General features: G+C 34.8%; 1 protein-coding gene across 2 annotated transcripts in view; it reads right to left on the minus strand.

Annotated features, from left to right (window-relative positions):
• Positions 1–14,502: 14,502 nt before the first annotated feature.
• Positions 14,503–15,986, minus strand: part of LOC149254047 (4-hydroxy-tetrahydrodipicolinate synthase, chloroplastic-like) — a 90,654-nt gene continuing 89,170 nt past the window's right edge. For both annotated transcript variants that reach the window (XM_089460061.1, XM_089460062.1), the window contains exon 4: positions 14,503–15,812. In XM_089460061.1, the coding sequence (XP_089316187.1) occupies positions 14,885–15,812 (928 nt within the window). In that variant the 3' untranslated portion in view covers positions 14,503–14,884. The remainder of the gene's footprint in view (positions 15,813–15,986) is intronic.

Here is a 15,986-nt window from a genome sequence, read left to right on the forward strand (position 1 = left end):
ACAAAACTAGATCTTAAGAATGGGTATCATTAGATAAGGATAAGAGAAGGGGATGACTGGAAAATTGCTTTTAAGACAAATGAAGGATTGTATGAATGGAGAGTAATGCCTTTTGGGTTGTCAAAAGCACCAAGTACGTTTATGAGACTCATGAATGAAGTTCTTAAAGAGGTTATTGGTAAATTTGTAATAGTATATCTGGACGATATATTAGTTTACAGTAGGTCTAAGGAGGAGCACATGAGACATCTGAATTATGTTTTACAAAGGTTACAGCAAGAGAAATTATTGCTGAATTTGAAGAAATGTTCATTCATGAAAAGAATTAGTGTATTTGGGCTTTGTTGTTTCTACTGAAGGATTGAAGATGGATCCAGAGAAGATCAAGGCAACCATGGAATGGCCTTCACCTGAAAGTATCTTTGAGGTAAGAAGTTTTCATGGTCTTGCTAGTTTTTATAGGAAATTCATAAGGAATTTTAGTAAGATCAATGCTCCTATTGTTGAGACTATAAAGAAAGATAAACAACCATTTAGATGGACTACTTAAACAGAAAAGAATTTTCAGCTATTGAAGAAGAAGATCACTAAAAAACCTATTTTGGTTCTACCTGATTTTAGTAAACCTTTCCAAGTGAAATGTGATGCCAGTGGAGAAGCCATTGGAGGTGTTTTAAGTCGGGAAGACAGACCTGTAGCTTATTTTAGTGAAAATTTGAATGATTCAAAGAAGAAGTATCCTTCTTATGATAAAGAGTTTTATGCAATTGTGCAGTCATTGAAGAAGTGGAGACATTATCTAATGTCAAAAGAGTTCATACTTTATTCAAATAACCATGCATTGCAGTATATTATGCAGCAGCCAAAGCTTAACCAGAAACATGCCAAATGGGTAGAGTATCTTCAAGGTTTCCATTTTGTCTTGAAGCACATAAATGGCCAATCAAACAAAGTTGCAGATGCTTTAAGTAGGAGAAATACATTACTTATAGAGAGTCAAATTCAAGTGTTGGGTTTTGATTTTCTTAAAGAATTGTATGAGACAGATTTAGATTTTAAAGAGGCATTTGAAGCTTGTAAAAATCCTGTTTTGATGGATAGGAATAAATGGTTGGATTATTTCTTACAAGATGGATTGTTGTTTAAGAGAAATCAGTTGTGCATACCAAATTGTTCTATGAGAGAGAACTTAATCAAAGAGAAACATAGTGGTGGACTTGCAGGACATTTTGGTATAGGTAAGACTTATGAGGAGTTGAACAAATTTTATTTCTGGCCGAAAATGAGATCTGAAGTGGAAAAATATGTGAAAACTTGCAAAGTCTGTCAATATGCAAAAGGAAAAAGCCAAAACACAAGTTTTGTATGTTCCATTACCAATTCCAGATAGGCCTTGGGATATGGTAAGTATGGATTTTGTTTTGGGCTTATCAAAAATGGCACATTTTATTCCATGTTATAAAACTAGTGATGCTACTCACATTGCTAGTTTGTTTTTCAAGGAGATTGTAAGATTGCATGGGTTGCCTAAGAGTATTGTCTCAGACAGGGATTCCAAATTTGTTGGATGTTCCTCTACTTGCGATCGCGACGTGTCTGTGTTCGTCACTCTGGTACAACAGTACTTGTGCCTGGTAGATTACAAAGCATGAGTATCCAGCCCCCACACCCTAGAGCATGGTGCAAAGGCTGATGCACCATCTCAGGCGATAGCAAGTTAATGGGGAATTCAAAGAAGCAATTAATTCCCATGCTCAGAAACACTTTAGTCGCTCGTGGGAGGAAGGTTTGGATGAGAATGACGGACCAGGAGTAGAGCTGGGAAATAATGGCAGATTGTTGGGAATTTATGGAGGTTCATCGGGATTACAGCTCCAGCAGTACCACTCCATTGTACTGCATCATCACACAGTTATGCATTTTCTATTTAAGGAATAACAGTATGTTCAATTTTTATGGTTTAAGGTTCTTTTCTGCTCAAGTGGCCTCTACGAAGGCCTGGCGGGTGAAGTTGAGGTCTCTGAGTATCAATTGTTGGGTCTAGGTTGTAGCGCAGGATCTCAAGGCGATTTCTGGAGTGCCTGAGTATTCGAGTGTTGATCTTCAGGGGGCTACATGTTTGAGTGCGGTGGTTTGGCTGAGGGTTGTTGGTCTAAGTGTTGTTAGTTTGCTTGACTGAGAGGGGGTTCTAGAACAGAACCTCGGGGACTATTCAAGTGTTGATATACAGAGGGTTGCCTGTTTGAGTGCGGTCGCTAGTGTGAAGGTTGTTGGTCTGAGTGTTGATAGTCCACTTGACTGGGAGGGGGTTCTAGAACAAAACCTCGGGGACTCTTTAGATTTGGAGGATGGTTTAGAAGATGGCAGGTTCCTAGAGCGGTGGGTCATGGGTAATCTGGAGCCGAGAGGGCAGGATAGTGGGGTTTGTGGCATCCTCGAGAAGCTAGCCAGAGGTAGTCTGAAGATAGATATGAGTGTGCACACCGCTGAGGATAGCTCCCTGTCGGGCTCATGGGGTCGTCGCAGGTCGAGGACGGGGGGGCGAGGGTGGGAAATTCTCTAAACGAAGGTAGCAATAGGCAAGTCTGCAACAAATGTGTGCAGGATCACTTGGAGATACGGGAAGGGTTGGCGGTGTTGCAACATTGCATCCATCAACAACAACTGGAGAATCTGGCCATGCAGGAGTAACAATTGGAGAAGAAGGAACGAATTCGCCAATTGGAAGATGAGGTGGATGTGTTGCAGCAACAAATTGAGCAGTTGAAGCTCAAGATGGAGGAGAGCAGCAAGAGTAACGAAGAAGACTCCATCGGGTTGGATCTGAACAGGAGCAATGAAGAAGTATCCACTGGCCTGGATCTGAACAATCCAGCACCAATGGATGTTTAGTCTGTACTCTCTCTAGTTTTACTAATTGTTTTTGAATGACACACTTCAAATGTAAATATTTACTTTTTCAATTTTGTCGAATATATAGCTATAGGATCTCTGGAATGAGAATTTTTTGTGAGAACCACAATTAAAACTCTTATAGAAGGAAAGCGGAACAATTGTTGTATCAACAGCCCTTAGTAGGCTTGAAAATACCTCATAAAATCTCGATTTTGAATGGAACGGTCATGTTTTATATATATATATATATACTCATTATGGTTTAAAAAAAAAAAAATCTAAATATTGTATTATGAATTGTGAAGTTAATACAATGAGATAGAACTATAGCTCTCACTTTAGTTTTTCCAATTAAAAGTTTCGTAGGTAGATTTGTTTACACTACTAGATTTAGTATTGTTTTTATTGCGTAAGTTAATCAAACTTTTCAGTAATGTCAAAAAAGTACCACTCCCCAATCACTTACTCCCCGATCACTTTTGGATGATTAAGTACCATGCATCCTATTGGTCATTTTAACGATGGCCAAATCATTCAAGGAGAATGATAATGGATGAGGATCATTGGTCATTGATGAACTACTGCAAACAATGAGTTAGCCCAAGCCCAAAAAGGATGACACAGATTTTGCAATCGTTGTGGCTTGCACTTGATTTTATGTCAATTATATGTTTTATGTTTGTGCACCCTCTAAAACAACAATTAATGATATTTGTGATTTTATGGTACTTAGCCCTTGTATCCATAGTTTTGTTTTATTTCAATAGACAATGTGGAGATTTTTTATGCTTAACACCTCATAATTTTTTTAAAATTTTGTTTTTCAAGATACAGATATTAATGCCACTTTATCATCCTATAACAGTGCCATTTTTTATTTCTTGACATTTTCCCATGACAGTGCCATTTTTTATTTCTTGACATTTTCCCATGACAGTGCCATTTTTTATTTCTTGACATTTTCCCCTTGCAAAATGCAAATTGTACATATTATTACATTATTTGAAATATAAATATTTTGCCAAAAAAAATTAACAAATTTCAAATCAAAACATCTTTTGGATATTAAATATAAATGAAAAATCAAAATAATTAAAATAAATAAAAATGAGAAACATCCCATGTTAGAAATTAGATAAATTAGCATCTTTTACACCTCATTTTATAAATGAGAAGCCGATCAAGCGAGGACTATATATATAGAGCTCGTATACATGTGGTGCACCCAAAGCACCGCTGCCTGTGCCAAATGGCCGTAGGATAGCCTCTATACAGTGAACAATACTAGACTGTAAAACAATTAAAATAATATTGAATGCATTAAAGCAGGAAAGCCTGTTTGAAAGGGACCAATAAGATCGCCTTGTGTTTAGGTGCAGAGTAGTGCATGTAGAGCGTTGGACCTCTTTAGTATTATCTGAAATTGGCATGACAGTGCCATTTTTTATTTTTTTGACATTCTCCCTTTATACATATTACATTATTTGAAATATAAAGATTTTTTCCAAAAATGAGAAAACAACATATTTCAAATCAATGCATCTTCTGGATTTTAAATATAAATCAAAAATCAAAAAATAAAATAAATAAAAATGGCAAACATCCCGTGTTATAAATTAGACAAATCAGCATCTTTTATATCCTATTTTATAAATGAGAAGTCAATTGAGAGAGAAAAACACACACACTTGTGCGTGTGGTGCACCCAAAGCACCGCTGCTTGTGGCCATAGGATAGCCTCTATACAATTTCCTCTCCACAGTGAACAATATCACACTGTAGAACAATTAAAATAATATTGAATGCATTGGAGCAAGAAAGCCTGTTTGAAAGCGACCAATAAGATTGCCTTGTGTTTAGGTGCCTGCAGAATGGCGCATGTATAGTGTTGGACCTATTCAATATTATCTGAAATTTGCATGACTCCAGGGAACAATATCCGCAATAAACAACCTAGTGATGACACATGTAAATGAAAACACTTTCAAGGTGTAACAGCCCGAAGTAAACATGTAATTGATATTCAACATGCAATTCAACTAATTAACTTCAAGTTCAAAACTATGATTAGAACACTTACCTGTGATTTCGGTTGAAGTCTGCTATCTGCAACAAGGTTTTGGGAACGACTTTCCACCCAACCGTAGGCTCAATTGTGCAACGTCTTGCTACAACTGGCCACCCCCGAGCCTTCAATCAACGTACTACTCCCAGTGACTCCTAAGTCTTAGTATACCATTCTCCCAAGAGAATGAAGATAGAATCTCGGAATGATGGAATGCCGGAATGCCTCCCATCTTCCTCACCATCTATTAAATAGAACAACACATTGGAAGGGGAACCACATGCACACACTCGATGTGTCTGCATGCAACTTTTTCTTGTTTTATTTCTTTACTTTTCTTTTGATTTTTTAGCTTTCTTGTTTTATTTGTATCTTTTTGATAGTTTTCTTGTTTTATTTCTATTTATTCTTATTTAGAGCTTTAATATGGTTATTACTATTTTTTATTTTTATTATTTATTTCTTTTTATATGATTTTTAATATCATTTATTATTTAACAGTTATATTTTATTATTTTTATGATTTATTATTTTTATTATTTATTATTAAGTGAATTATTATTTTTGTATTATTTAATATTATTTATTATTTATTATTTATTATTAAGGGGAGGGATATTACATACTCTCCCACTTTAAAAAACTTCGTCCCGAAGTTAAGTTTGTTTTAATATTATTTATTATTTTTATTATTTATTATTTATTATTTATTATTTATTAACTTCATGTTGCCAACACCCTCTGCTGAACTAATATAACCAGCAAGCATCGAAAGTCCCCAACACCCCGGGAAATCTCAAGGAATCTCTATCCTTTTTCCCACTTTCGGCACCAGGCTAAGCCTGACCCGGTCTGTATCCTAGTCCAAGGCTAGCCCCAAGGCTCGCGCCTGACTCAGACCTCATCTGCCCCAAGGCAGGCATCTGGTCCGGTACTCAATGACCCCGGGCATCTGGCAAGGCTGGCCCACTCCCTCCACAACTACTAAGGCGCACAGCTCCAGGCATCGAAGTCCTTTACATCCCTTCCAGACTTCGGCATCCCAATCCAATAACAGGCACCAAGCCTAGAACATCAGACACTTGGTCTCCTCAAGATGGTCCCATAGCTCTTCTAGAGCTATCCATTAAGAGTTATACACAAGACAAAGGAACCACTGGCATATGTAGTGTTGATTGAGTTTGTCCCCAGCCCATATGGTGTTACTTATTCTCCCTCATGCGTATGGGCTCGCACAAGATCATCAAATAAACCGGCCCTCTCGGCCCATTTGTGGAGTCTTGTGAATCATCACACCTCAACATGCAACCAATGCATTAGCTATACCATCATAGTATCATAGAAAATAATCCACATGCCAAGTCTTGCATGTCATCATGTAACATTCATCATTGTTAATCGTAACATTATGAATAATAACGAACTACATGCTCATGCATGTCATAAATTTTTACGGAAGTATCACATGCTTCACCTCATGAAATACCATCATAAGTTATAACATCAACATATTTGCAATAAAAATATATCATGACTTCACATAATAAATGAACCACATGTCAATAAACCTCATATTATAGCATCATAATTCCTATGCCACGTTATGCATATCATATCCATCATGAGTTTTCAACATTAAATACCTATCATCACGTAGTAAATGAATATGTCAATTTACCTTGACATAACATCATAATGCCTCATCATAAGTATACATCATCACTATTGTAACCAGTATATAAATATGAACCACGTGGGCATGATCACCCTCATACCATCATATTATGAAACATCTCAATACTTATCAAATATAGAATAATACTCTATAAGCATTCTTATCATGATTCATTAGAAAAATGAATTTCATTTACTTTACAAACATTCAACTATGAACTAAGATTATTCAACATCCATCTAGGATTTATGTTATCTCATCAATGTTATTAGTGTGATGTTTTCATCAAGACACCAATTAGTTTTTCAATAATCATTTCCACTTCTTTCAACTAAGAAGTTGACCATTTACACCATAGGTATAATTATCTAAATACATTGTTAAATTTCACATGAGCCTCATCATCTTGAGTCTTAATTTCTCGTCATATTTTCTTCCTTCCCATTTGTATAATCATTTAAATCATCAATATCAAGTTAAAATTCCATGATCACTATACATATTTTTCTTAACCAAATAGCGCACATACAAGAGGTCATCCCTATTTAAGTCTTATTTTATGCTTAATCTACCTGCATGAGGGCTTGTTGCCCCCTCATGATTTATTCATTAGTTGCATAATTTTCATTGTTCATCCTAAAAAGATTTGCTTTTCTCATCAAGTTTCCACTTGATCTCTATTATCGTAGATTCACCCATGTTCAAGTTGGAATAGGGATTCTTCCACTTTAATTTTCACTCATTAATTATTCAGTTTAGACTTTGAAATGATTGGAACCACTACCATCATTATCATCTATGAATGATTTGGTATGCCCATTGTATTTTGACCATAACTTCTTTCAATACTAATGACGCGCACTAATAAGTTGTTTTGCATGAGGTAACAATATATGATCAATCCCCTCATGAGTGAAATTTATTCAATTGCACCCTTTATTAGTTGAATCTCACTTCTTTTGCCAATTTATATGTAATCCTTATCAAAGTCTCATTATAGAATTTCCAACTATATTTCCAACAATATTTCTTCCTACACTTCATGCTCAATGTTTCCTCATTAGTCTACATCATGTATTTCTTTTTCAAAAAGTTAAACAATTATCATCCTCGGAACATTTTCCTAGTTTATCATTTGTCATTTCTCACCGATTACAAGTGCTTAGAACTTCCTATAATGACACTTATATAGGCCATCACTTTGACCTTACCAATCATGTTGCTCGGTTCAATCATCAATATCATTAAGAGAATTTTCTTCTTGACATAAACATCCTTTACTTCCTCCTACCATATATTCATAGATACAATTTATTTTTCCCTTAGTCTCAATTTAAAACATGTTACACTTGAAATGTTGCTACTATTCTTCCAATATAATAACTTATCGTCCTTGAATTGCTCATTTTTATTATGGATTCTCTTATTTAATCTAATGTTATCATACCCTTTAGGCCATTGAAATGATCTTCTTTATTATTCAACTTTATTAGTTGTTACACAAAGCAGTTGTATAGCAGTGTAGAAAGGTCATATCCTCCTACGATTATATCACGAAACCTCATGTAACATTATACTCAACATCATAACAATTAACTAAACTAAAATCATAGTGTACGATTTAGATGCATCATAAAGTTTAAACAATAAAACATGATTTAGATTGTCCATAAAGGTAACTGTCTTAGCTAAATAAGCACTCCTAATTAGTTCATCACACAATTTGTATGCTACAATTCTGATGTAGTCTATTTATTTGCAAGTTTCAACATCTAGAGCCTTAACCTCTAATTAAGCTATTACTAGCCTTACCAACGTTCTATAAAACATTGTTTCACTCCCAATACTTTGACATATCCAATTACATAATTCATCAATGATACATCTACTAAGGAAATTTCAATATTTTCCTACGTTATTTATGAAAATTGACTTTTTATAGAGAGCTTAACAAAAGTTGATCGATTATTTCATACTTTTAATTGCATCTCATGATTTTTCCTTATCATTGTTAATAATGTGGAGCATAAAATAAAACAAATGCAATAGCACAATATTTACATTATTTAGTGCATTAATTATCCATATAAACACAACTTTCTTATGCTAGTTACCAGTGAGCAGATGTAGAAACTAAACATCAATGGATATAGAGTAATCAAAGATCAAGGAAATCATTTGCTTCAAGTCAACCAATATATTATTTTACCTTTTTCTCTTCTTGAGAATTTTGTATAGTCGACAAAGAAAAGTAGTGACTCCTAAATAAAGCGCCAGTCATTTGAATTCTTCAGTAGTTACCCATAAATCACTAAACCACCCACTAGAATATATTTTAGACTATGAAAATATTAGCATAAAATAAATCAATTCAGGCAACCATCCGAAGAAGAACATCTCCTTCAAATTTTAAAACCAAATGTCACATATGTATGGTTGTAATTTCCGACGCAAAACAATAGTATTAAGAGAATTATGCCCTAAAACCAAATTTGAGACGATCTTCTAAACTGAGTGCACCCAAATCAGTTGATGATAGTGAGAATGCTTCTGATGGTGGTGAAGATATCTCAGGAAGTGAATCTGGAAATGGTGATGGATAGTGATGGATCGCTTTCTGTCCCTGGCCAAGCCTCTGTCAGAGCATTTCTACTCTACTACTTCAAGCAACATATGAGAGAAGAGATCTGTTTTCTATGGCAATGATACTTATTATGTGCTTTCTAGGCTGCATCAGACTTTATATGAATAGATACTCTCTACAAAGAAGAATGCATTAAATGCAAAGCGGAATTGGAAGAATGTGGAAGATATAACACCTCCTAATTTGTATGCAAAATTCATGAGTTCATTATACAGTTTGCTTGATGGGTCAGCTGATAATGCAAAGTTTGAGGATGTATGTCGAGCACTAATTGGGTAAATTGGTTTTCAAAGTCGTATAGCAGCTCCAAATAATTGCATCAGACGATATGGCAAACAAGTTGTTTCAGTTAGAATTGTATGAGAGAGCAAGATCGCCTTCAAGGTTCTTCATATAAGTTAGGCTAAACTGGTGAGTGATGTGCGTAAGGCCAATCTGGTGACACCGAAAAACGCCTTTTCAAGTTATTTGTATAATGAATTTCTCGCAACAGATAATTACACAAAGGAAAGGCAACAATTCTTCCTTTCAAGAACATTCCCAAGTATGCTAGTGGCAAGGAAGTCAGCGTGATGTCTACGGTGATGAAGGCAATTTAAATGAGTATTGACCACCATAACCTCCAAACAAATACTTTGTATGATAGTATCACCAAAAAAATATCAATGGCAGAAATCGAGTCCATAAATCAATCCAATTTCTGCAGGACAATGGTAAAAATCTAGGAAAAGACAAATTCCAACCATTCAAAACAACTATAACTCTCATGTTTCAAGTATCGATCACTATCGAATAAAATCATTAAAAATTCAAAGGGAGAACAATGCTATAAGAGTCCTCAACAACTTTACTAAAAGTGAATAGCCTGGAGATTCATTAAAACCCTTGCAACCTTTAAAAGTAAACCGATTACGAGGCCAAGAGCTTCTGTGATAATCATTGATACTAAAGCTAAATTGAATGTGGATCGATATAAAGTAAATATAATTGAATGGTCAAACTGTTATGGTGTGAGGACCTATTTTCTAATTGTCAAAGCTACATATTATACTATGATAGTATTATAAATCAACGCAAGCAGATTTCTGTGAAGATAATATGTCAAACCTTATATAAAATTATGCAATGAATATCATATTCAAAGCGACGGTGGCTAAAAGTCGTATTAAAACAACGTTGTGATGGGAGGCTATATATGTGTATATATCAGCGCTGCAAAGGCCGTATATTAATCATTGAAAAGGCGTATATTTTAAATGTTGTGTAGGTTGTATACCAACCACATGCTCAGAGTTATATATTTAATTATGAATTGCATGTGATGACATTGTATCAATATTGTGATTGATATTATGTCAAAACAAGTAAGGATTGCATTAAAATACTGTGTGATTGGAAATTATATCGAAAGTAGACAATGTATGGAAATGATATCAAAAGGAGGACAGTCATAGAGATTATCATAAACAATGCCATGAGATTGTATATCAATGCATGCAAAGGGTATTAAATGCATCCAAAGCTGCTAATAAATCAAACATTGTAATGATGAAACCAGATCAGCGTTGTGACGGAAGAATTATTCATATCGCTGCAAGAATATAACAAATAGATTGGTCACAATATCAAGGGTATAGGCAGATTACAAACAACAGCGTTGTGACAGAAGAATTATTCATATCGCTGCAAAAATACAACAAATAGATCGGTCACCATATCAAGGGTATAGGCAGACTACAAACAACAGTGTTGCATTGTTCAAGTAACTATGACACGACAGGCCACTCAATAGATACACCAAATTACTAACATGAGAAGAAGCATTACCTAATAACGGAATGTTGCAAGCGTTAGGGTTTTGAGAAGATGGCTTTGATATCGATCCTTACTCCTATGGACGCGAATCTAAAACACCCAAAACCACCCTAAAAGATCATCAAATGGCACAGTTATATCATGCAATACATATAGTCATTCCCAACAGTCGTGCCCTATTCAAGGTGCATTTACTGCTATACCTAGAGAGCTTGTTTAAGCCAGACAGAAAGAAGAAAAATCGTCGAGTGCTTGACAAATGAATTTGGCTGCCCCTTATATTTTGAATTCATATCAATCTATGTCAGTCATAGATTGGTAAAGTGATGAAGTTTCCCTGCAAAATTGGACCGGATTCAGATGGGCTTATAGAGGAAAACAACTCTATCTGATTTGGGTGTTAAATATTAAATTTCTACACACAGAAATCGTACAGAGAATCAACAGGAAAACAACAATTCATCTAGCATTTGGAGTGTTTGGAATAGAGCAATTGGGTGTGATGCCGATCCTGATACCTGTGGTCGTCTGTTGCCACGGTTTTTCCGGCATGTTCCCGTTTGGCAGCTCAAAAATGGGTGTAGTGTCTTCGAGTTCTATTATCGCGGGGTATTCAAGCAATGCGTATTATGATGAGACTTTGAAGATATCTCAACAAATAAAACTGGCAGATGTGAGACCTAGCTCGGTCACCTTTGCTAGAGTTCTTCCTGTGTGTTCTTCCTCTTAACGTTATTGCGTAAGTAACAGGTTAATGTTAGCCACAAGTCATTGAAGTCATTAGTTAAATACTAGTATCAGGTTTAAACTAATTGCAGCGAAAGAACTGCAACGGCGCTTACAGAAATCAGAACTTAGATCCCTGATTTTTAAATTAGTGAAGTATTGAACCTCATTATTTTGACCCTACTGATATCTGCTAAAATCAAGCTTTCCTTTCAAAGGTCGTTCTGTATCCAAGAAAGAAATAATTCAGGAGCATAAATTTCTCTGTTTCACCAAACGAGGATGAGCACAGTAAACTTCTCTGTGCGCCAAGAGCTCCATGCTCGGAAGAAAATGATTAGGGTAATTATTACTCGATACTTTTCTTTGCTGTTTGATTTTGACTGTAAACATTTTCTGATATCTTCTGATATTTTCGATTTTCTTGAATTTTTCAGGGTCTCGGCATCCTAAATATTTACCGAGATTTAAATCTCATTGTCTAGCGTTTCGAAGAACTCTCGAGTCTTTTTTTCGATATTCCTGATGGTTCTTTTTTTTCTACCAAATCCTGGACTATATGTGAACTCGATTCTTATTTACCCAAAACCAATGTTTACAGAACAACACATTTTCAGATAATTTGGCCCAGGCGATAATATTCACCACATATTTCTTTCCCTGTAACAATATTTACAACATATAAACTATATTTAATTCTGATTTTCTCTCTGTCATATTTTAATGAAACTTTTCACTGTATAATACAAATTTTAATTTTGATTGTCTTTCTATATCATATGATCAGCTTTTAGTGAACCTTCTCACTGTATAAACTATTTTTAATTCTGATTGTCTTTCAAAGCGAAAAATAGTTATCATGGAAGTTATTTGCCATAAACATGTACCAGTGTTCACCTATATACAATAGTGTTCGCTTTATTCAATTTCATGAAAAGAATCTCTTCTCACTATTAGTGGAAAAGCTGAATTTAAATGCGAATAGAAGGAAGAAACAGAGGAAAATCAAGGGTAAGTACATACCATAATCCAAAGCTTGCCTCAAGATAATACTATGGAATTTCCTTATGATATTGAATAAAGACAAGATACAGAACAAAATCTATCATCGATATTTTAAAAGGTGCGATCAGCATGTTATAGTATTTCATTTGTATTCTAAGTCATAACACTTATAAATAATAACCAAAGCCAATAAAAAGTTGAAATAAGAAAATTTACGGCATAGTGAGGGTTTGTAGAAAAATATGCGGCTTCCTGGAAGTAATCAACCTGTAACTTTAAAATAAGTCAAGTTAAAAATTCCAACACATAAAAAAAAAAAAAAAATTCTCTAAGATGCCCATAGGCCTTAAGGGTTGAGCCAAAGCTCTGATACCATATGTAACAGCCCGAAGTAAACATGTAATTGATATTCAACATGCAATTCAACTAATTAACTTCAAGTTCAAAACTATGATTAGAACACTTACCTGTGATTTCGGTTGAAGTCTGCTATCTGCAACAAGGTTTTGGGGACGACTCTCCACCCAACCGTAGGCTCAATTGTGCAACGTCTTGCTACAACTGGCCACCCCCGAGCCCTCAATCAACGTACTACTGCCAGTGACTCCTAAGTCTTAGTATACCATTCTCCCAAGAGAATGAAGATAGAATCTCGGAATGATGGAATGCCGGAATGCCTCCCATCTTCCTCACCATCTATTAAATAGAACAACACATTGGAAGGGGAACCACATGCACACACTCCATGTGTCTGCATGCAACTTTTTCTTGTTTTATTTCTTTACTTTTCTTTTGATTTTTTAGCTTTCTTGTTTTATTTCTATCTTTTTGATAGTTTTCTTGTTTTATTTCTATTTATTCTTATTTAGAGCTTTAATATGGTTATTACTATTTTTTATTTTTATTATTTTTATTATTTATTTCTTTTTATATGATTTTTAATATCATTTATTATTTAACAGTTATATTTTATTATTTTTATGATTTATTATTTTTTTATTATTTATTATTAAGTGAATTATTATTTTTGTATTATTTAATATTATTTATTATTTATTATTTATTATTTTTATTATTTATTATTAAGGGGAGGGATATTACACAAGTATCACCTAGTGATGACACATGTAAATGAAAACACTTTTCAAGAATCCCCTTGGTAACATTAGTCCTAACTTAATCATGAGCGAACAGAGATAATATAACAATGAGAAATCCACAACTGGTCGATCATTCAAGAAAGTTGCAGCAAACAATAAAGGAAATCAATGAAATATACCAACAACATTTCTATGACAGGACAGGATCACAAGTGGAGAGCCATGAGATAGGTGCCAGTAAAGCAAATATTATTGGCAACTAGAAAATACAAAACCAGAGACCCATCCAGAAATAGCCAATATCTCCAAATGAAACAACAACATAACCATAATCAGAAATCCCCACATATACGTCTTCTTTTGTATGTTCTAAGAGATCGTATGTTGTCATTCGGTGTACCAATCATCTGCATATTATTACTAATGTCATATTAAACCTTCCATTATTTCAAAACTTCAAAATACAAAATCAAACATGTAAATGCGATAGACAAGTAAAAATAGAAAATAACAAAAAGATCATACATACGTAGCCCTATACTTTCAACAGACCTTGTATGATTTCACTGTTTTCCGATAATAAAAAGGCCCATAGCAATAATATTATCAATTAATGATATTCAGGCTTCAAATTGCTGGTGGAAAGATGAGATAATTCATCAACTTGCAAATGACCAATAATTTGGCAACCATGCAGCCGAAATGTATGTGAATTCTTCATGTACCAACTTCGTTGACAGATAACAGTAGAAATTAACTCATACATAGGTTTGTCCAATAACCATTGTTGACTACCATGTAACTTTAAGTAAATCCCTAAAGCACAGAAACAAAATCTTCAAAGATATTGCCTCAGTCCAGCTCAAACAAAATCAAAAATGATATGCATGCACAAGGCAAAATAATATATTGTGAATATATCATGTAGTTGAACTGCTGCTTCATCCAAAACTCAACCTCTAATACCGACCCAAGAGAATGAAATCCTCATCCTCTAGAACTTGAACATCTCTATTTCCAACGAAATTTCCGCGGCCAATATCTCGAACAATATTGCAAAATTGCATCCTTTTCCCAATAGGAAGAGGAGCGTAGGGTAACCTAAATATAGGCCGTATTACACCAAGTTGTGCCAAAGCTGTATTAAGAGCAATCGGATTAGGCTCACAAAAGAGCCAGTCCATCAAAGGTAATAACATTTTGTTCAGAGATTCATCCTTCCCATTGAACATAAGATCGCGCATCAAACCTGGAACCAAGTTACTTGTAACAGAGATGACACCTCTAGCTCCATGGTTCCACCTTGCATCATGACACTGATCATCATTTCCACTCCAGACAGCCATACCGTTATCTGTGTACTCATTAATACGGTCATTTCCTACGCATTCTTTAACACCTGCAAAATTTGGACTCTCTGCAAGTTTCTTTATTACTAATGGAGGAATGTCTTGTCCAGTCCTGCCAGGGACATTATATATTATGGTTGGACCCATTGATAGCACACTTCTAAAATGTAACACCAATCCTTCATGTGATGTCTTTCCATAGTAAGGATTAATGTGAAGAGCAGCATGCATTCCAACAGCAAAACCTTGTTCTGTTGCATGTATTGCCTCTCTTGTTGAATTGCTTCCGGTATTTCCAATGACTTTGATTGCATCACCAAAACAATTGACAGTATGTCCAATTAGCATAATATGTTCATCCCAACTCATTAGCTGCCCTTCCCCAGTTGTTCCTCCAACAATAACACCCTCGACACCATTTACTATTTGCATATTTAGCAGAGAATCATAAGCTTCCAGATCAAAACGTCCGTCTGGTAAATATGGTGTCTTAATTGCTGTAATCAACTTGAGTTTTTTTATTTCATTGACTTGAGTTCTGTAAAAACAAAGGAAAAAAGAACGTTGAATCAACCATAGTAGGATTAATCTCCAAAACTTATACACAGCAAATAACAAGAGAAGATAACAAAGTGCAAATGAGGTACTAGCTTGTTTTATTGTTGCAGTGCAATTCAAATTAGGAATAATCTAACAAGAAACAAATAGGCAT

Source organism: Pinus tabuliformis, chromosome 7 (genome assembly GCF_031772625.1).
Source record: "Pinus tabuliformis cultivar Carrire ecotype Pingquan chromosome 7, CPIR1, whole genome shotgun sequence".
In the NCBI taxonomy this organism is placed as follows: domain Eukaryota; kingdom Viridiplantae; phylum Streptophyta; class Pinopsida; order Pinales; family Pinaceae; genus Pinus; species Pinus tabuliformis.